The following is a 21476-nucleotide window of genomic DNA, read 5'->3' on the forward strand; positions in this document are numbered from 1 at the left end:
TGACACGAGAGATGATACTGCAGCATGGCTAAACGTGCGAGCGTGTGAGCAGCGCCTCGCCGTGTTATTCTGCACGCTGATTGGTCGATAATACGAATATGCTAATTAACTGTAAATCTTCAATTCGTTACTATTCCCTGGCGGAGAATGATATTTCAGTGTCACGTGGGAATTATTCCTCTACCCCGCGCAATATTATTGATGTAATCGATTTCTATGCTTAAATGGAGGCATTAAATATGTAATATTATTGTGGGTCCAGATAGTCCAGAACAATATCCGTTGCGCGTGCTATGAATTCAAAGTCCATCCATGGATTTTAGCCTCCGGGTTTTCCGTCGCACCGCCCGAGCAGCATGGGAGGGAAACGTCTATGGGCGGTCACACATGCTCTGCTTCTAAACCTTATTTGTTTCCCTCATACTTTAAGCGCCATCTTGTTGTAACTCTTCTACGTATGTGGAAGAGTTTTTTTTTTTTATGAAGGATATCCGACCATCCTCTTCAGCCCCACAGACTGGACCCTTTCTGTTGGATCCCACGTATCTAATCGTCGTTTAACGATTTTTCGGGAAAATCGCAGTACCTCGATCACAAAAGAAATGAGCATCGAAACGCTTTTGGAAGCAGCCAAGTTTTTGGAATTGCAAGCACAGCAACAACAGAAAGCACGTGGTAAGCGTAATGTGCAGGAAATTGTAACGCTCATGCATTTTTTTTAATTGAAAATGTGTAAATGATACTGTGCCCTGTAATGCATAACTTGCCTCTTCACGTGTAAGGTGTATTTCAGTAAAACCTATTCAACGGTTACGCCGTAGTGAAGGCTTGTTGCATTTGTATTAAATGCTTTTGGCAAAAATACAACCAGAGTTCAGCCTATACGGTCGTATAAGTTTCACATTCGTTTGAAATATATGCGGATTAGCTGCATGTTTCAATTGGATCTTCGCGTGTCACACATGTATAAACGGGGTCGTTATATTAGAAACATTAAGGCACAGTTCTCTGCAGCGCTGAACATGACATGGTTACACGTTGCGTCTACAGTCACGGCGCTTCTTTTACTATGCGGAACCTTTCACTACGTTTCAAATGATCCCCAGGATGCACACATCCCCGCCTCATTCGAGAAGGCTTTACGTTTATCTCGTGTTCTACTACCACACATTTTAAATGATATGAAGCAGACGACTTAGGGCGGTGGCAGACCGGAATGCCATCCCGTTTTACATAATGACCTGACCTAGTAGGGATATCAGATGACGCTCCCCCCAGGCTTCCCCTAGTGCGTGTCTTTGATCGATTGATCCTATACGCTGATGCGGATTTCTATATGACACAGTGGTGCAGCGTTCCGTGACCCCCACCCCCGCACCAGTCTTTCGTACTATGTATTGGTGTTGTGAGCGCTCATAAAGCTTGATAATTTACGATATCTTGAGTAGAAGTCGATGACGTGTACGAACCGACCACGCCTCTTATCTATGTGAGTTTAGAGAGACCGCCCACCTCACCACGTGCGTGCTGGGCACTCCTGCCCCCGGCTCTGGGAGAGCGCTCGGCGCAGTCCCCTCCTACTGCTCTGTAGACAAGGGAGAGCAGTCTCTTAGCACAGTAGAGACGTCCCACTCTGTAGAGCCGTCACCTCCCACTCTCTGTAGACTCTCCTACTCTCAGTAGAAAACGGGGAGGAAAGTGGGCCAACCCCCTCTCCCCCCTTCTCTGCACTTATATAAGACAGCGAGTACTACTTGTTTTTGTAAATCTTTCTACGTGCTTCTATTCGAGGCGTGTTTGATGAACATCAACAGCTATTACCGATAGAACTGTTGTAAGACTAGTCCTTCATTAGTCGTTCAATTAGAACTCAAAGGAACAAAGCAATCTGTTTATTCAGGGGAGTGGATTTTGACATTCAACATTTCACTTATCCGTGAGAAACTATTGTGTTGTGTTTTCCTCAAACCATCTGTGTTTAGTTGAACTAAGCCCAGTCCTTAAGTGTAAATAACAAAGAGGTTTAAAACGTTGTACTCTTAACCGCCCATGGCAGCCAAATATGGTGGCGATCATTTCCTGGAAGAATCTGTTGGTGGAAAAGCAAATAACGTCACTAGGAGTTCATAAGTAGTTTACCTGACACTGAGTTGCCGGGTTAACTATACCAAAGCAGTAAGCATAAGCAAAGCACATGATAAAGGAGTTTGATTTCCATTCAGCATAGGCTATATCCCCTGATATCAATTGTCTAATTTGGTTAAGGCATCATGCCTTGATTTCTATCTATTCCATTTTTTTCAAGACATTACATCCTCCATATTTATGATCTGATATGGTTTTGCATATAGGCCTACCACTGCAAGCTGCTACTGCAGAATTGTAGGGAAAGGAAACAATTTGTCCCGTGTGACTTCACTCCTCCTAGTTTTCTTAACTGCAGGGTGCAGAACTATTGTCTGGAATGCCGAGAATACCCTTGCTTTCACCCCTCGTCGCTCTGCGTGTCTGTTAATTCTTCCAAGTCCGCTACCATGGCAACAGTACAGCCCCTTCCTCCCAGCATCCTCAGACATGTGATGAGGGAAAGCCCACAAGGAGTGGAGGAGACTCTTGAATGTGATTGGATGACCCAACGTTGATGGAAAATCAGGGCCTATTGAGCTCATCCCCCATTGTCTCTGGCGTGACCCCAGACCACGCCGATCTCATGCTACCGTTCCTCGCAGAATGTGTGTTCTCTTGCCCAATCCTGCTGGGGCTTTGCGTGTTAATATGTCGTTAATGATGAGGAAATGTTGCCAGTGACCTGAAAGGTGTGTGTGTGTGTGTGTGTGTGTGTGTGTGTGTGTGTGTGTGTGTGTGTGTGTGTGTGTGTGTGTGTGTGTGTGTGTGTTGATGTTAGGGTGGTATCAACACTTTATACACAACACAACCAAGAGTCCTATGACAACACATTCTGAATGTTATTAGAACATATTGCATTGCAAAGGATGATGTAGCAGTGATGCACCATGAAAGGAAATGCTAAAAGTGGTGCCATTAACATTTGTTACTACTATGCATGTTCTAATACAAATCGTGACTGATTCTTTGGTGTCCCACCTCTGTCGCTGCCACAGAGCCTGACCTGAGACCAAACGCTTGCATTATCAACTAGTCAGCAATGGTGGTTTCCTCTGAAGAGCATCACTGATTTATAGGAGGTCCATTCCCCACCGCTGGGCTGACGTTGCATTATGCGTGTGATTTTCCAAAGCGGTCAGCGGTCCGTAAAGGCAAAACAGGACAAGTCATTTTCTATGTCCCCCGAGTCATAGGTTAAGTGACATGGCGCTCTGGGTCGGGTACAACAGATGGACATCACATCACCGTCATGAATACAACAAACACACAACCTCGTTGTCTGACATCCGCTTTAAAGGATCTCCACAGCCATTTACACTATTCTTCGGCGTAAACGTTGCCGTGAGGTCTTATTTTTTCGAGGCCGCGTTTGCTAACGCCACCATGTTGTTCCCACAGAGGAGAATGAGTTGAAGGAGAAGCTACGCCTGGAGCAGTTGGCGGAGCACCGGCACTCCAGCCTCGTCTACACCTCCCCCGTCCACCACCACCACCAACACCACCACCACGACCAACACGTCCACCATGTGGCCAAAGCAGAGGAGCGCCGCGTGGCCCACCGGCTGCCCCCCCAGCCCCCGCCCATCACGGTCATCCCCGTGGTCACCGCCTCCCACACGTGTCCACCCTTTCCTCCGCCCCCGCTCCCCGCCAGCCTCTCCGAACCCGCCGCGCCGCACTTCCCCTCGCCCCCCAGGAGGGACCCCTACTCCCCCCCACAGGAGGGCGCCGGAGCCCCGCCTCCCGTCTCGCCGCAGCCCCGCCCCGACCCCTCCCCGTCATCGCTGGCGACCGCCAGCTACCAGCCCCCGCCCTCGAACCAGAACCACCACCATCATCACCCTCTCCCGCCGCTGACGGTCCAGCACGCCGCCGCCCAGCCGCCGCCGCTGCAGCGGTACCCGGGCTCCATCGTCACGGCGCCGCAGCAGCAGCCGCAGCAGCCCTTACTGCCCCAGCCGGGGCCTCCGCAGGCCCCACTGCCCACCAGTCCCAACAGCCGGGGGAGCCCTCCTGACGACGGCCGACACCTGGACAACAAGAAGCGTCCTGGAGGGTAAAGACCGGAGCCTTTTACATAGCTTGCTGTGCTAATCAGCTGTTATTACGCTAGCCAGGGCTTTTATTTGATTACACTTCAGGATTGGGTCATAGTGACAACATGTGTGCCCCAAATAGTGGTTTGCCAGCAAACCTGCAAAATCCTAATCGTAATAGTAACAACAAAAATACTGACACTCTATTTATGTAGGCCGTTTTTTTAAAATGGGAATAGTTAGAGAGTGGAAGAGATTACAGAGAGTAGTAATGGACATCATTTTCTTTTGTAATAATCGTTTGGACACCAAATTCTTACTTTGGCCTGCTTTGTGCTTTTACAGGGCAGGCACAAGAGACGTGCATAACAAGCTTGAGAAAAACAGGTGGGTGCAACCTGTCTCCTGTTGTGCCATTTGAATGCAGAGATTTGATCTCTGTGCACAGGCCAGTGTAGATGAGAACAGCTAGCCAAGGTCTTACTTCTCTTTATTTCTTCATTTAATTTCATGAATGGGGGTTCAATTCTACAGAGTCAGTGTACCGCCTCCATTGCCCCATGTTGGCCTTTCTTACCTCTTGACTAAATTCCAATGTTAGACACATGGATCCAAATCAATGTTAAAATTCTCAAATCAATATGTGTCTTTTTTGTGGTATTCAGTGAATGTCACGTCAGGAATGTTTGGCTAATTTATCTGGCCTGTCCTTTTCCGCCCGCTCAATTGCCCTGTCTGTTCTTTCTGCTCCTCAGACGAGCACATTTGAAGGAGTGCTTTGAGATGTTGAAAAAGAACATCCCAAACGTGGACGAGAAGAAGACGTCCAACCTGAGTGTGCTGCGCAGTGCCTTGAGATACATCCAGGTGAGTTCCACCAGGCTCAATTGACTGGAATCATACAATCACATGAACAACATCCATGTCTACTAGGAGTCGTTGGCGAAATGCAGATTCTCAACAGCATTGCCCTGATTTCAATACTGTTCTTTGAAATGCCCCTTCTAATCTCTGTTGTTGTGACCGCTGAGGGGAGTGTTCTTCGCCTCTCAATTGGAGAACTCGATGCTCTTAGTTATTTACATAATAGTCCTGTTTTGTTTACAGTTCACTTGAGGATTTTGTTCTGGAGTTCTCCATTTTTGGGTAGTTTATATGCTGCCATACTTTCGGAGAAGGTACCATCTATCCAAGGATAGATCCTGATAGGAACTCCACTACAATGCTCTTTAAAAAGAGCAACACTGGAAAGATTCATTATGCTTGCTTGAGCATGAAAAGAGCTGGACCATTAGTACTTGTGTGTCTGAACCGAAATGCAAGAACAACATGTTCAGTGCTTGACTTCATTTGAAACTTGAAATTGTAAGTCCTATCTTATGAATGAGTATTTGTTAAATGGAGGCCCTGTTGGTTCCTTTTGTCGTATCCTCTGCTCGTATCCCCTACGCCCCACATACTATATCTAATTAGGATACCAGTCGTGTGCCAGGATGAGTCACCGTGCGGTTAAGCCTAACATGGCATGCAGGCCCACTCTGTGTTCATCCTAGCTGGTGGTCACTGGTGTAAAGGTCAATGTAACACCATTGATACTTCTTGGATAACCACGCCTATGTTTTAACAGAGAAGTAGCGGGTAAATAGGATTTTTATACATGCTGGGATGAATGGGATTGTTAGAACGTAGCTTTCTATTTTTACGGTTATTGCAACACATATTAATGAGTAGGCTATTAGCCCAAGACCAATGCTTATATATAGAAGCGGAGCTAAACCTTTTACTTCCAAACCCTTGTATGATAATAGAACGCTACAGGAAATGTCCCACTTCCCCTTTCATACCAAATTTTCTTATCATGAGACCCAAGGTTTGATCGTGAAACCCAAACAACAAATAGATTCTGTATGTCAAACCTAACAAAGTACAGTGGAGCGACCGTAGGAGGACTCTTGGGGGTGAAACTAGGACAGCGTGGTGGTTGTAGGGCTTGCGAAACCCTCCCCTCCCCTTTGCCTCTGCGATTAGTAAACATGGCATGCCCTGGCTGGCAGCCCGACCTGCCTGTCTGTCAGCACGATTCAATCTGTATTTTAAAGTGGGAGTGAACCCCCTGTTTCAGCTCGAATTTGAACCCTGAGATTGTAGAACAGGTGTTTTGGGGCGGTGAGGGGAAGCGGTGGGGGGGTTGTTATCCCCATGGTTACGACGACGGCCCCTCTGTGATACTTTTCTAGTACCATCGCTGGGTTTGAATGTTAAAACGCATCCACGCACACAGTGGCGTTACACAGTTGGCCTAAAAGCATAACCGTCTCTCGGATGCCAACATCAAAATGAACAGCTGCCCTTAGCGAGCCCCACTCGTCACCACTTCCACAGACACCGTGGTGTTATGCTATAAGTGTCCGAGAGGCTTGACCCGCTTCGCAGAAGCTGCCATCAACGTCAACCGCTGCACCAACACTCACCGCCAGTGTCCCTTTGTCGTGACGTCGAAGACTATACTAAAGTGCCAATCAATGTCTCGAAAAGAATGCAACCCGCGTGCAAATTGGTTGGTGGAGCCTGGCAAATGCAAGGGATCCTACCCATCTGTTTTCTCACACCGATAAAGATTATGTTGAAGAAAATATGACCATGTTTGAAACAAACATTCAACGATATTATTGGGTAACATATTGGGTGTCCAACCCTTTTAAAAGTCCTCTGTAATCTCCCACTGATCATAACTTCCAAATTCTCTCCACGATTGTTAAAGGACCAAGCGTCGTGATCCATTTTCTCTCTTACTGCTCCGTCCACTAGAACCGTTTCAAAGCACCAGCAGTTTGTTTCCAATTGTTATTGGTGTATAGTTGCCCTAAAGCACGTCTACACGAGTCTCAGAGCTGCCCTGTTTCTCTGTGGGACCAAAACGACTTGTGGCTAGAATGTTCCATGACTCCATCATGAACCCCCTTTTCCTGTTTCTCTGCCTGCACGCGGAGGCAGGGGAAGTGTAAACGGTGACCTATTCAAAGCTGAATGGGGACAAAGTGGGTTGAACCTGCCTTCAACATCCCTGCTCCATGGTTACTGGGCTCTCAGTAACCTGAAGGGCGGGTGTCGGCTGGGTAACCCTACTCTTGTGTCACATGGTGCATTCCCTTCCCACTGATTGGCTGGCGGCGGTGTCCATACGCGTGGGAGGAGAGCCAGAGTAGAAACTGAGTCTTCAGGGGCTCACAGCGGTTGCTCTGTGTTGTCGTGACATCGGGTGGTGGTGCACGCGTGTCTGCTCTGCAAGTAGCTCCTCCCCCTACCCCCACCCCCCCAGGTCCTCCCTCCTCCACACTTCCAAAGCCCCCTTTCATTTGGGTGGGGGGAGGAAAGAGGTGGTCCGCCAAGCCGGACAATGGACGTAGAAGAGGTTCTAATATAGGGCTCCGGATAACATCTCGTGCGGTCCGTGATTCGCCCTTCACTTGTGTTGTTGGTTGTAGTCATGTTGTGACATTGTCTGGACACTACCCACTCCCACACTTTTTTAAATGGGATTGTGTTTTGCTGCAGCAAGTGACTCAGTAAAAGTTCTAAGTCATTTGTTAAATGTCAAAAGAAGGTTTTAAATTCCTGATGTTACCGTTGGTATGGTTCTGGCTCGGTAAACTACAGGCATTGTCCCCATTTTGTGCTTAAAGGCAGCAGTTTGTCCCTTTTTTTTTAATTTTGGTTGGTTCCTCAGCTCCTTTGTGCATATCTTTCATACCCCTACGTCTCATGATCTGTGGTGCCCTCCCGGGGCCTGTGTGGAGCTACTTTAGCTGACCGTGTAAAACAAACCCGCCCGTACGCTACACACTCCTCCCTTCCCTCCCCCTCTCGCTGGCTCCCTCCATTCCTCCCTCCCGCCCTCCCTCCCGTCGTACTCTCCACTCCCAGAGCCACATGAGCAACAAGCACATGGCTAGCCTTAGCCGCGTGACGTCAGCCCCGCCCGCCCTCCCTCCCTCGACAGGCTGGACTGGCCACAATGGCGGGAGGGGGGGGGGGGGTGGGGGAGAGAGAGAGAGAGAGAGAGAGAGAGACGGAGGGGGAGAGAGAGAGACGGAGGGGGAGAGAGAGAGACGGAGACGGGGGGGGAGAGAGAGAGAGAAAAACACTGAGCTCCGTTTACCTAGCTCACGCCTGATTTACCACAGCGGAGCCAAAGGAACCTGTTCTCCCACTACTCACTCTATCACGCTCCTTTCAAACGCAGCTCTGCATCCGGCCGTGTGGAAGGCCGTCTTGGCTCTCTGATATTTATTTTTTAACATTTCCACGTGTTCCCACATGTTCAAATGAAGGCTGGGGATTTCTTTCTTCTTCATGTTGTTTTCAGGGTGGAGGCAGAGGAGGGGGGGGGGGATAAGGTGGTGCATAATGTTGTTTCTTTGTGGGCTTCCACAGAGTTAACGGTTAGCCGTTTACAGTTAGCCCAGGAAATGTTCTTAATTTGTTCCTCCCCAGAAGCAGGAAATGGTCTTCTCTTTTGTTAGGGGAAAGGCTGAGGGAGGTAATGAGGCCTTAACCCACATATCTTTTTAGAATCACAATAATCAGCCTTACTATTTTGTAAGAGTCCAGCTGAGGACAAGTGAAAGTGGGTCAACAAGGCTTTTTTTAAAGTAAGAAAAAGCCTTTCTGTTGGGCATTAAGAATGCAAATATAGATGGCCTATCACACTGTAGAGCTTGACTTTCAATTCCCTTTAGGTCCCTTTTGTTCTTAGTGTCTGCAAATCGGTTGCCTTATTTATCATCTTAATGGACAGCAGAGAAAAGAGGTATAAAACAAAAAACTAGTTTGTTATCCCATCCTATTCTGAGGCCTTTGGTGCAGCAGGATAGAGACAACCAGGACCACAGAGTGAGGCATTTGACTGTTGGGAAGACAGAGCATGAGTCTATTCCGTCTATTCAAATAATAAATAACCAGGCCACGACAAGCCCTTTCATTGTTAGGTGTCCTCTCCTCGCGAAGCTCTGTGCTCCGGCGAGAAGGCGAGAGCAGACGAGGCAAGGGTTTATGGTTACGGCTGCGTCACAAGACCTCCACGCGGCTCGGCCTGATCAGTCAGCCGCACAGCGGAGGGCCATGTCTGCAACGTGGCTTCCCCCGCTGCTGCTGCGGCTGAGGCTGCGGCGGCTGCTGCTGCAATTGGCGCTGCTGGCCCTTTAAGAGAAGCTCGTCCCAGCCAGCCTGTCTCTGGCTGCCGCAAATGTGAGTCAGTGAGTACAGCCTGTACTGCTCTCTTCCTCGCCCTCCCGCCCTCCCTCCCTCCCTCCCTCCCTCCCGTGCTCTGCGGTGCCATGTGCTCGGCACTCTCATTGCCTGTGACAACGGCTGACGTTGTTTATCTTACGCACACGCACGCGTGTACACACAGAGACACACTCACACACACTCACACACCCACACGCACACGCACACAGGTGCAGATATAAATGAACAATCCAATCTGTCCCTGTGCACATAAACATGACGACATGGCCTTGTTTTACTGCGCAGGAAGAGCGGCCGTTTAGATATGGATCACAATGGAGGGGAGAGGGACTAGGGATAGAACGCTCTGGAGGGGGAGGGACTAGGGATAGAACCCACTGGAGGGGGGAGGGACTAGGGATAGAACGCTCTGGAGGGGGGAGGGACTAGGGATAGAACACACTGGAGGGGGGAGGGACTAGGGATAGAACCCACTGGAGGGGGGAGGGACTAGGGATAGAACCCACTGAGCAGAGCTAGCAAAGGTCGATCAGCAAATCCCAACTCTTCTCTGTTTTGGGACCACAGTGGTTGAACGAGCTCCCTGCCGATTTCAGGATCGCATAGTCGCTCACCAGCTTCTGCAAAAGACGAAAAAGTCACCTGTTCAGAGTTCACCTAGACTCTGCATAGCCATCCAGTCCATCCCGCAAACAATTGTATCCTGGCACTTAATGTACGCACTTAATGTACGTTGTATTTATCAAAGTACTTAATTGTGTAGCATCTACGGTAGCTGTTATCACTGCTGTATACAGGAAATGGGTTAGCCTAGCGATTGTTGGTACTTACACTTTGTTCTATGAACATCTTTACTGTGATATATTGTTTCACTTCTTATGAGAAATGTAATTGTAAGTCGCAAATGTAAATTGTAAAAGAACAAACTGGCAATCCTTTTATACAATGAACCTTGACCCCTTGTCAATCGCTCCCTTTAGAGTCGCTACTTATCATAGTAGCTGCATTGTTGTTTTAGTTTTTTTGTCAGTAGCGGTAATCAATGTAACGAATACATATACGTAGACTGGTAGCGGGACAGATGAAGCCATGGCTCTGACGTAACTCTGTACTAGCAATGTCTATGTGCGAGTAATGATCTCTATATGCAAGTATTTATGTCTGTTAGTTATCTTGTCAAAGTTCCTGCGTGGCTGATAATTAATTTGTTGTAACCTCCTCTACCGAACTTCACGTTTAAACATGTCCAGGCCTAGGGAAACTCAACCAACCTCCCACTGGATCAGTGTTTAAGGGCAAGCCAGGAAAACTTAAGGGATGAACATGGTGGCTCTGGTAGAGAGTCTGTGTGAGTGTGTGTGTGTGTGTGTTTGTGGCGCCACACTGCTTGCGTGCCGCTGCCTGTTGGTGAGAGGGATCAAACAGGGACTGTAGACAGTTGGCTTGTGCCGACTGACGCAGAAGCCAGTAACTCCCAAGAATCCCATCCAGGGAATGCTTCACGTCGTCTAAGGCTGAGGAAACATTTCATAGGAGTGCCCTGGCGAATGTCGTCCTTTAGAAATAGGGGTTTCTTTCATGATTATTTAGGACTAATGAGGAGCATAGTTTCAAGGGTTCAAGGGGGTGAATGATAAGGCTCACTCGGCTAATGTCTTTGTAGTTGCCATGGAAACTGCCATACCCGCCCCCGCCCCCTCGCAGTAGCAAAAATCAAAAATCCCTCAACTTACACCTCCTCTTCATCTAGCCAAGTGCCTGATTGGACGATTACTTATCTCTGAGGAATGTTGATCATCTGTTGTCCAATCAGTGAGTCAGGAGTTTGTCCTCAAAGCAAATAGTTCCTGGTTCAGAGCACATGTGACCAGTGTTGCGCACAGCACCGGGAGGTGTTCACAAGCAGCTTACGCAGCGGATTGTGTTTGCTGAATCTCTTCCTACTGTCTCTGTCTTTTTTCCATCTTCCTGTGAACATGTGGTTCTGTTCTGCATTCACTTCCTGTAAGACTGGAGCAGGAGACAGTAACCCCTCTAAGTGGTTTCAATGGTAGTCATTCTAATATCCTCAAAGGAACCTGCTGTGGGTGTTATTAGCCTGTAATGACTGGGGAGGCGGAAGGGAAGATGCAATTCTATGACATAATGTGGTGCTAATATTGTAATCAAGTGTTTTCCCTCATTATCACAGTACAACAGTCTGTACTACTCCACACCACCGTACTCCTGGAGAAAAGCTCCAGGAGCTCAATCATTCACAGACACTCTTCCTAAAGGCGCAATGACTGCTTCTGAAATTACTTTTGTTTGTTTTTACACCAATCTAAATATTTTTACTGTAGAGTTGACTCTACTGTCCTCTAATGCCTTGTAATGTTGAATTTAGAGCATAGTGACTATATGGATTTAGCATATTGTCGTTTATTTTGGAAATCTGAATAGTTTTGTGTTGTAACGCTCTCTTCGGCAGTTGGTCAAAAACTCCCTCCAACTATTTGTTCCTGTTGCTGTGGCCTAGGGAAGTCCGCCCATCTTGTGTGTGTAAAGCTTTCCTGTGTCAGCTGACCAGTTAAGGGAAACTGGGTCATGGTCTAGTGGCTGCCTAGAAGCTCCCCCTACTCAACAAGCCCCTCCCACTCCCCCCTCCCCCTCCTCTCTGTCACACCCATGTGTTTCTCCATGCTTGGTATTGGTTGCACACAGCCCACAGTGAGTTTTGTTTTGAGGTTGAGTTTTGTTTTTGTTTCATTTTGCTATATTAACCTATTTTATTTCGGAGAAAACACCATCATGCCAACATGGCCCAAAGGAAATTGCATAATCATTATGCAATTTCCTTTAGAAGATTTCACCATTCTGGGATCATTGGTTTATTTTTGGGGTGAGGTCATTTAGTGTAAATAAGTATTGGAACTATGTTAATATAAAACTATAATAACATGAACTTGTCAACATTCGAGTGAGGGCCTGAGCTTTCTTTTGATTTGTTGGACAAGATATTTAAGGAAAAGTTAACCATCTAATGAATATGTGGTCTTCTACTCACAAATTCCTTACAATAGTGTGTCCACAGACACACGATATCTCTAACGTTGTCTTCCTTCAATCAGGATTTAATTACTATTATTTAACTAGGATTATAACTTCCAGAAGTTGCCACCAAAGATCATATTCAGTATCTGTGGATAACTACAAATGTCCAAAACAAACATTTCATTTTCGCAAGGGTGTGGCCCAACTTAAGACAGGTTGCTTTTTTCTGCCTGAAACGTCCAAGCCGCCTTGTTTGGTGAAGCACATTTTTGCCATACCCTTTTGGCAAACAATAGCGACCAAGAAAAAGTTAGGGGCTAACTTTAATATTGTCTCAAAAGTATCTCAACAGTCCTTGAAGGGGTTGAATTGAATCAACTCTAAAGGTGCTCCTATAACCTCGATGTTGAATAATGAAGCTCAACAATGTTGGCTGCATTGTGGCATTTCACAAACCAAGTGAAACAACGCAGCAAAAGCATGTGCTTGTTTTTCCCCGGGATTGAGGAAGTGGAGTGTGGATTGTGGCAAGAGACAACCAGCCAATCACTAAACCACCTGATCACAGATTTGGCTGCGAGCTCGGAACCACAATTGTTAACCGCATGTGTCCAGACGTGCAATCTCACGACTTCAGTCGTCACACCTTTCTGCCTGAGATGAATGCAAAGCTTCTGCGGCAGGCCCGACTGAAGGCGTGAATCTCTTCTCATTTGATGACAACTGACGGACAAATCATGTCTGACTCTGATTGAATCATCTCTCCTAATCTCATTCATGCCTCGCTTCTATCCCTCCCGCCACAAGTCATCTTTCCTCTCGTCTTGGCGATATGTTGTTCATTATGGTTTTTAGTTCGCACAGTTTGAGCCTTCTTCAAGAAGGTCATATTTAAGGGCTCTCCCTATTTGCCTCCTCCCTCCCCTCTCAGACGTTGAAGCGCAAGGAGAAGGAGTTTGAGCACGAGATGGAGCGTCTGGCGCGGGAGAAGATCGCCACGCAGCAGCGGCTGGACGAGCTGAAGAACGAGCTGGGCCAGTGGATGGACGTGATGGAGGTGGACCGGGTGCTGCGGCAGACGGTCCAGCCCGAGGAGGACCAGGCCTCCACATCCACGGCCTCAGGTACGGAGGGCGCTCGCTCACCGGTTCTCTTCCCCGCCAAAATGCAAACATCGGTCGTATGCTTAAGATTGGACTAAAATACGTCTTTTTTTTCTTTAATACATTTTTAGTGCCTTTGTTTCCGTTTCAAATTTGACTGCATTCTCAAAGGCTACAGTTATGTATATTTTTTAGGGAGTGAATTGGGAACGATCTGGTAGTTGTGACGTTGTCTCAAACGGGTTGTGTGTGTTTGCGTTGCAGAGGGGGAAGACATCGACGACCCGGACCAGGACGGAGAGACGGCTCGCCGGATGCCCACCGCCTTACCCGCCGTGCCTCGCGCCGTGCCACCGGAGCAGCGCAAGACCCCCGCTCTGACCCCCGTACCGCCGCCGCCCCCCATCGCCGCCACCGTCGCTACCCACCCGCTCCTCCCCCAACACATCTCCATTCAGCACAAGCCCCCGGTGCACCAGACTCTGGCCCTGCCCAAGCCCACGGTGCTCGCGGCGTCCGGGATCCCCGGCGCCGCCGCCATCCAGGCCTTACTCCCCGCCCAGACCCAGGTGGTCACCTCCCAGCCCTGCCTGCAGCCCACCGTCATCGCCCACGCGCCCGCCTCCCACGCCTCGGTCATCCAGGCGGTGAACCACGTCATCCAGGCGTCGGGCCACAAGCACATGGCTCACCTGGCCCCGTCCGGCCCCTCGGGCGCCGTCCAGCTGGCCACTGGACACCGTCACCACCACCAGCAGCAGCAGCAGCACCACCACCACCACCACCACCACCAGCAGATCAGCCACATCACCGTGACCCCCGTGGCCCACCTGGGTCCCCACCTGCCCACCATCTACTCCCAGTCGGTGGCCGTCACCCAGCTGAACGGCGGCATGCCCGGCCAGACGGCGGGCGGTGCCGCCGCCGCCGCCGTCGTCAGCAAGCAGACGGGCGCCCAGATGGTGGCCCACCACCCGCAGCTGGTCGGCCAGGCCATGCTCAACCCTGTCACCATGGTGACCATGCCCTCCTTCCCGGTCCGACTCTAAAGGTAGCCCCCCCGGGGAGGCCCCGAGGCCTACGAGGAGCAGGGCTGCCTCGCCGGAGACCCCCTACGCGCAGGGGGGGGGTGGGTGGGGCGCTGTGGACCCCCTGGCGTGTGGGAGGAGCCACGGGCCTCTGAGCTCAGCGACCAACAGGCCCGTGGCTGAGGGAACGCAGGGTCAGGCGGCTAGCCGGCCGGACACCGTTTGTGTAGCAGCGCGGCGCAGCACGACAACCATTTCAGATAACGTGGAACATTCCAAAAAGACTATTCAGCTAAAGTTTATTCACAATGGCATCGTCGGAGGTGAATGCAAATCCTATTTCGTTTCTTGCTCTATCTTTTGGATGGATCCGGCCGTGCGTGTGTATGCGCGTGTGTGTGTTGTCCAAGGTGATCGTGTCGATGGTGTTTGTCACATTTAACTAATCAGTTGGTCTGAGGTGCACTTCATCCCCATTAATAGTACTCACGAAGCGGTTTGAATGCGGGGGGGAGTCGTATCTTTGATGTGTTTGTTTGTTTTTACAACATGCCCCTGAATACAACGATAGCTGACCCACCATTTTTCCCTCTCTCAAAAGAGAAACTACTGGTTCTCTTGAGGGCGCACTGATGAGGCTGAACTGGGCCTTCAGAGTCGTGAGGGGGGTAGACTGTGTGCTCAGCCCACCATAATAAGCACACCAAGAATGTGATCACAAGGACTTCCTCCTCTCCAGCAGGAGCACATGGCCGCGGGGCGAGAGGGAAAACGTGGCCCGGATCACAGACCTCACTACAGGACACTGCAGAAGCCTGCAGAGATGACAGATTTTTTTTTTTTATACAGCACTAGCGCCCCCTGAAGTTAAATTGCTGCACTAGCCTAAGCATTAAGAGAGCTACGACAATCCATCGCAAATGAGGCTAAAGCCTCTGTTTCATTTTGAGGTTCATCACGTTTACTTGGAGTGCAGAATGACAAGAATGTAACGAAGCGTAGTCAACCGAGCGTCAATCAAAAATCTCCAGCCGGGACTTGCCAGTGGCTGAGCTAATGCATCGCCATTTAAACGGCTTACAGTTGACCGTTTGCTAGTACAAATAATCCAGTCTCCATCGTGGCTGGTAATGAGGAGGATGACAACAAGAGCGGGTCTGGACGTTATCTGACCTGGATTAAGGCTCCAGCCAAATCAGGGTTAAGAGGATTTGAAGTTCATTGTAGTGCTTCTACTGATGTAAGAGCCCGCCTCCGTTCTCTGGTGCCGGTCTCCAATTGGTTGGCCGTTTTTAGTTATGAATGGAGCGTCGAGGAGTCCTGGAAGGTGTATGTGTTTTCGTCCAGCTGAAACACTTATGGTCCTGGATAAAACGACAATCATGTTAATCCCTCATATAGCGCTTACGATTGTTATAAAATTGTAACAATAGTTTTTTGCTACTGCAAACCGCCTTTATCAGATCAAGTACAGCTTTCTTTAATTATTGATGCTTCTTGTTATACATTATGTCTACACACTTTTCTGAAATTGTACTCATACAGGAATGGTCTTGCATGGTTCAACTCTCACAAGCTTTAACTTGGAAATGCCACCACTCATTACATAGCAAAAGCCATTTGTGTGTGTGTGTGTGTATATATATACACACACACACACACACACACACACACACACACACACACACACACACACACACACACACACATACATATTAGTTGTATGGAGCGAATGAGTAGGGGGTGGAGCGGTGTCGGGTCTGGTAAATGTAGGGTTGGGTTGTGAATGGCTGGTTAGTGTGTCTTGATGTGTCGCGTGGCCTATACGTGCCGGTACGGTGTGTTTTCCGTGTTACTTTTGCATGTTTGCTACACTGGTGATGTTTGTGGAAGTGAAGACCCATGCAGCACGCCCCCCCCCAACCCCCACATTGACTCTCTAATATGATTGGTTCGCGGTGACGTCTTTGTAAAGGGTTTCCCACGCCCTGCCCTGACGCAGGGGCATCACAACCTCGACCTGGTTGGGCGCACAGGATCATCTGCTACTCATATGGCGATAAGGATGCGCAGGGGGCGGGAAATATACTCGTATATTACACGCTTCAACCTACCTAGCTTCAGGCCGATTGGGGCTGCAGTCATCCCGATGCAATGCCATTCCTAAACGCAGGCAGGAATTTCCCCGGGAAACGTATCTCACCAAGATGCTCAGCACTTTAAAAAGGACATGCAGTTAAATAGCATTACATCCATCCGCGTATGTATCCGAGATTAGACTTTCCAGTACTAGCACTGTGATCTTAACTGGGCCTCACTGGGAGCAGACTGGGTTTACAGCTGCAGGTTCTTGCCACGCTACTGCAGGGACCCTCGCGACCCTCCGCTTAACTGAATGTATCACCTGACAGGAGAGCGAGCTGCTCACCTGTCACTCACTTGTTTTTGCCCTTTTTTCTTTTTTAAAAAAACGTTATATATGGTTATCTATGTAAATCGTACGTACACAAAAAATATTTTGTATTTTTAAGGTTTACTGTTGCCTGTTATGTCCTGTACAATGATTTGAACTGAGTGTACATTTAATTCTAGTTTGATTTCCCCTGGGACCATGTACAGAAGTGTTTATCTGGGGTGACCTCGTTCCGCATCAATATCACATACAGTCGCGGTTGAAGGTTTTCTCTGCTCTTCAACTTTATGCATCTGGCTGGATGGCAGCAGCTTCATTTGATTAAACTAAATCTGAGATCAAGTTATGTAAAATCACTACCATAAGAAGAAATGCAATAACATTTGTCATTAAAAAACGAAATGCATTAAAGTTGAAGCAGGTTTGAAGACTTTCTGAAGCCACTATATTTAAAATGTGTTTTCCCTATGGAGAAAGTTGAAGTTGTATATTGCCTGTAAATGTTGGGCAAAATGAAATAAAATTGTCCATAATGTAACAATTCAGTGAGGAAGGCACATCATGAAACTTGCTAAAGATACCTAGTGAATAAAATGTATTATGTTTACAAAGACTCGTCTCTTTCTACAAAGCTGTTTTGAATCTTAATTCATGGCCTTTAGAAAATGTGCATTACATGGTAAAACATTTATTGCACCTTAAACTTATTTCTTACTTCAATAATTTATGACATCCTTGTATTCAAGATAGCCATAGACCCTTTCCACGGGGGCGTGGCAGTAGGACAAACTGCAGTTTGTCCTACTGCCACGCAGCCGTTCCGCGGCGCGTACGCGTCCGGTGGGATCCCGCGGTTCCACCGGGATTCCACCGGACGCGTATGCGCCGCGGAACGGCTGCGTCCTCTGCCCTGCGTCCATTCATACCGGGCGCGTAACGGCAGCGTAGCGCTGCCTTGCGAGCCAGCCGTATTCACACGAGATCACGCGATAATCCTAAACATAATGAACTCGCCTCCACTCCCAAAACTATTGCAATTAAATGCCACGCTTTGTCCTTTCTGACATTTTCCTTATAAAAATGATGATTTGGTACATAAATGACTTCATGTTGCTGAACTTCGACAATGAGTCTCTCGTCGTCCATGTTGCCGACCCTCTGAGACCCTTTGATTGATTGACTGCTGACCTGGTGCCACCGGTCATGACGTAATAATGTTGATGTGAAGTTACATGAGCTGAGTATTGTGTTTTATTTTGAAAATTGACCGGATGCTCTATGGCTTTTACTTTTCACTTCCTGCCCGGCTCGACCTGCTCTGTCGAAATTTACGCCGGAAAGATAGCGCCGCGGCGCGGCACGCCGCTCCTGGGACGCTGCTGAAACGTTCCGCGGCGCGCCCGGTGGAAATGGTCTCATTGATTAGAGTGGAAGCGATCAGCAGCGGTGACCGCGGCGCAGCCGTCCCGCGGCGCGTACGCCTCCGGTGGAATCAGGCCTTAAGCGTGAGCGTCATCAATGGCGCATCAAAATACTTTCCAGATAATATTTGAGCACTAATTTCTTGTTAATTGTAATAATAAATAATAATAATAATACATTTAATTTAGAGGCGCCTTTTAAGACACCCAAGGTCACCTTACAGAGCATATAGTCATCATAAATCGTTTAAAAAAACCAGACATTGTGGAAAAAAAAATAAAAATAAACATAACATTGTAGAACCGCTACACATAAAATGAAGAGTCCGAGATCACTCAAAACTACCCCAACTTTATTAGGAACAATGGATGTGTTTGTATAAAAATTATGGGGTGTGCCATTCGCCTGTTTGCCTATATACACACACAATATAATCACTCAATGTATGGGTGCCACATTGCCTGACTTATTAAAGACATGAAATTATATTCCTTGTTAAAAATTAGAATATTAGAACTTAGATAACACCCTCTCCATCCACCCCACATATAAAGTTATATATTACATAAATATATTCCAAAAAAGTAGTGATAGAAGCAAAATATTTAAAAATAGGAAACAAAGTCTTACTTTCTCTATTTGATAGTCATTTAGGTTGTGTTGGGAAATGTGTACACAAAATAAAATTAGCCCTCCACAAGAAACCAAACAAGGGCAGCCATACCAATAATGAAAAATTTGTTTTTACACATACATACATTGTGAACAAGGGGCTGGAAATTGACTATCAATACTAACAATTAACATCCATTGCTTGCTTTGGCACAAAACATAACCTTATAACATTGGTATGTATGAAAATATAAGGTGTTTGTGTGTGCATATATATATATATATATATATATATATATATATATATATATATAATGAATTTATTGTTTCATGTGTGTGTGCCAATAATGACAATTATTACCTTGAGATAAAGGGTAATGTTTGTTTGTTTTTATGATCGCATGTCTTCCCTTAAATAAAATATCTTCCAAAACAATTCATATAATTAGTTGTCTTGATAGCAGATGATGTGACCCACCCTCACAGGCAAAAATAAACAACAAAAATGGGCCATGTCTTAAAAAGTGTAAAGCCAAAACCAAATAAAGATCACTTTTGGGTCACAGATAGACATGGAATAATTAACTAATAATAATTAACTAAAACTAAAACAATAATAATTAACTATAACAAAGTCTAAATTAGACAAAAATTGTAGATAAAAAAGAAAACGAAATATCCATTCGTACATCAGGCTATCACAGGCCACATAGTTTGTGTATTCAAATAAATCCAAGATGACTGCATTATTTTGATCATAAAAAGGTACTATATAATACAAAATTAAATTACATTATAATCTGCTCATGGACATAGACAAATGAAAAAACAAACAAGGGGGAAAACATGCTTAAAAATAACTATGCAGTTCACCGTTCATTTACTTTTGTAAACTTCACACCGTGAGTGGGAAAATGTGTTATTAAGTTACCAGACCTGTAGAACACACAACATAATGTTATGTTGAGTTTAAGATTTGTTTGTCTCATTTTTAAATTGTGTGTGTGTGTGTGTGTGTGTGTGTGTGTGTGTGTGTGTGTGTGTGTGTGTGTGTGTGTGTGTGTGTGTGTGTGTGTGTGTGTGTGTGTGTGTGTGTGTGTTAACTACACTGAGCTGGAATGTGTCTTACTCTCTGTGTCTCCTCACCTGGTCCCTGATATGCAGATGCAATGAGTTGAGGATGGAAGAAAACGGGAGACAGCTGAATGGAACCAAGGGACAGACGTCCCTTGTCCCTGAATGTGTTGTTGAGAAGGTCTTCTCTCCCGAACGTGGTTGGATGGGAGACACAGGGAACTGGAGCTTCAAGTGGTCCCGGTTAGTAGGCGTCTCTCTGCGTGTGCATCTGCTCCTGTATCTTGGTCAGCATCTCCTGCATCCGCCGCAGCTAGGGAGAAACACAGACAAGACCACTCAGTTCAATCTCCGGCCTCCAATGGTGTAGGTATACATTCATTGCCCTCTTATTTATGTAAAATACCCTACTTTTCCACCGGGTTGGAAGCCATAACAAGCTATATTTATATTTTTGTTTTATGTAGACTGATGGTGATGTGACACATTCGTTTATGTTGGATAGATCATTCAACCAGTTGGTGCAGTCCATTGTGTAGGCTGGTTGGTCAGTTTATCATACATCTGTGAAGTAGAATCAATACCAAACAGGTTTGATGGGCCCCTTAAATGTTTAAACATTACATTTTATTCTACATATTATGAGTCCTTGGGATGTTAATTGGACAGCAACCAATTGTGTAGAAAACAAAACACGAGACCACATAGACAGCTCTGTCATTGGAATCTGGCTCTTGTTGAAGTGTTGAAGAATGGCGGATCAATACTACTCGGCAAAATGGTATGGGTCACCTGACCCAGTTTTTTCCAGCTGTTGGCTTGGATACTTCCCGGAAATGCCTCGCAACTATTATTGATTGTATTTTTGTAACAACAGCAAAACAACAAGTGAAACTAACAGGAAAAAACTGCATGGATGTGAGGTTTTAATAGTAGTCCAAATCCTTGACTATGAATTGGTTTGTTGAAATTGAATTAGTTTTCTAGTGTATGTACTATTCTTTTTTTTAAGTTTAATTAATCTATATATATATATAATATTTATTACAATTTGAAAAGAAATCAAACAGAAAATAGTTTATTTGAGCAAATAAATAATAGATATTCAAAATAAATATACCTTTCACGGTTATGACATTCTATATAAAACACAGATGGGGAAATATATTGTAGGAAGGAAGGGGGCGTCATATCCTTATTGTTACAACCCATTGGCAATTATTTTCCAGTAACCTTGTTGTGTAGGAGTGTTATAATGAGCGATGTTGCCTTTGAAATGCACAACACACCGTGGCGTTATGCCATGAGACCTAAAAGCTTAACCCTGTCTCGGACACGGACATCAAAATCAACAGCTGGCCAGCCGAGCTCCACATAC

General features: G+C 46.7%; 2 protein-coding genes across 8 annotated transcripts in view; one reads left to right on the forward strand and one right to left on the reverse strand.

The window, feature by feature from the left end:
• Window positions 1-315: 315 nt before the first annotated feature.
• mnta (MAX network transcriptional repressor a) lies at window positions 316-17603 on the forward strand. Of its 2 annotated transcripts, XM_030381222.1 has the most exons (6): window positions 316-675; window positions 3526-4183; window positions 4509-4550; window positions 4919-5030; window positions 13378-13570; window positions 13814-17603. In XM_030381222.1, exons 1-6 carry the CDS (start codon window positions 603-605, stop codon window positions 14596-14598), a joined length of 1863 nt encoding a protein of 620 aa, XP_030237082.1. In that variant the 5' UTR covers window positions 316-602; the 3' UTR covers window positions 14599-17603. The 2 variants fall into 2 exon arrangements, with proteins under 2 accessions (XP_030237082.1, XP_030237083.1); XM_030381223.1 differs by lacking the exon at window positions 4509-4550.
• Window positions 17604-18747: 1144 nt separating this feature from the next.
• Window positions 18748-21476, reverse strand: part of septin4b (septin 4b) — a 35987-nt gene continuing 33258 nt past the window's right edge. For all 6 annotated transcript variants that reach the window (XM_030381220.1, XM_030381221.1, XM_030381218.1 and 3 more), the window contains one exon: window positions 18748-20411. In XM_030381220.1, the coding sequence (XP_030237080.1) occupies window positions 20343-20411 (69 nt within the window). In that variant the 3' untranslated portion in view covers window positions 18748-20342. The remainder of the gene's footprint in view (window positions 20412-21476) is intronic.

This window comes from Gadus morhua, chromosome 16 (genome assembly GCF_902167405.1).
Source record: "Gadus morhua chromosome 16, gadMor3.0, whole genome shotgun sequence".
Taxonomy (NCBI): Eukaryota; Metazoa; Chordata; class Actinopteri; order Gadiformes; family Gadidae; genus Gadus; species Gadus morhua.

Bases quoted from the DNA above. Each gene is read 5' to 3' on its own strand.
- mnta (XM_030381222.1), top strand. From the start codon at position 603: ATGAGCATCGAAACGCTTTTGGAAGCAGCCAAGTTTTTGGAATTGCAA. The intron at 4,184-4,508 runs GTAAAGACCGGA...GTGCTTTTACAG, and splicing joins AACAAGAAGCGTCCTGGAGG to GGCAGGCACAAGAGACGTGC. The intron at 5,031-13,377 runs GTGAGTTCCACC...CTCCCCTCTCAG, and splicing joins GTGCCTTGAGATACATCCAG to ACGTTGAAGCGCAAGGAGAA.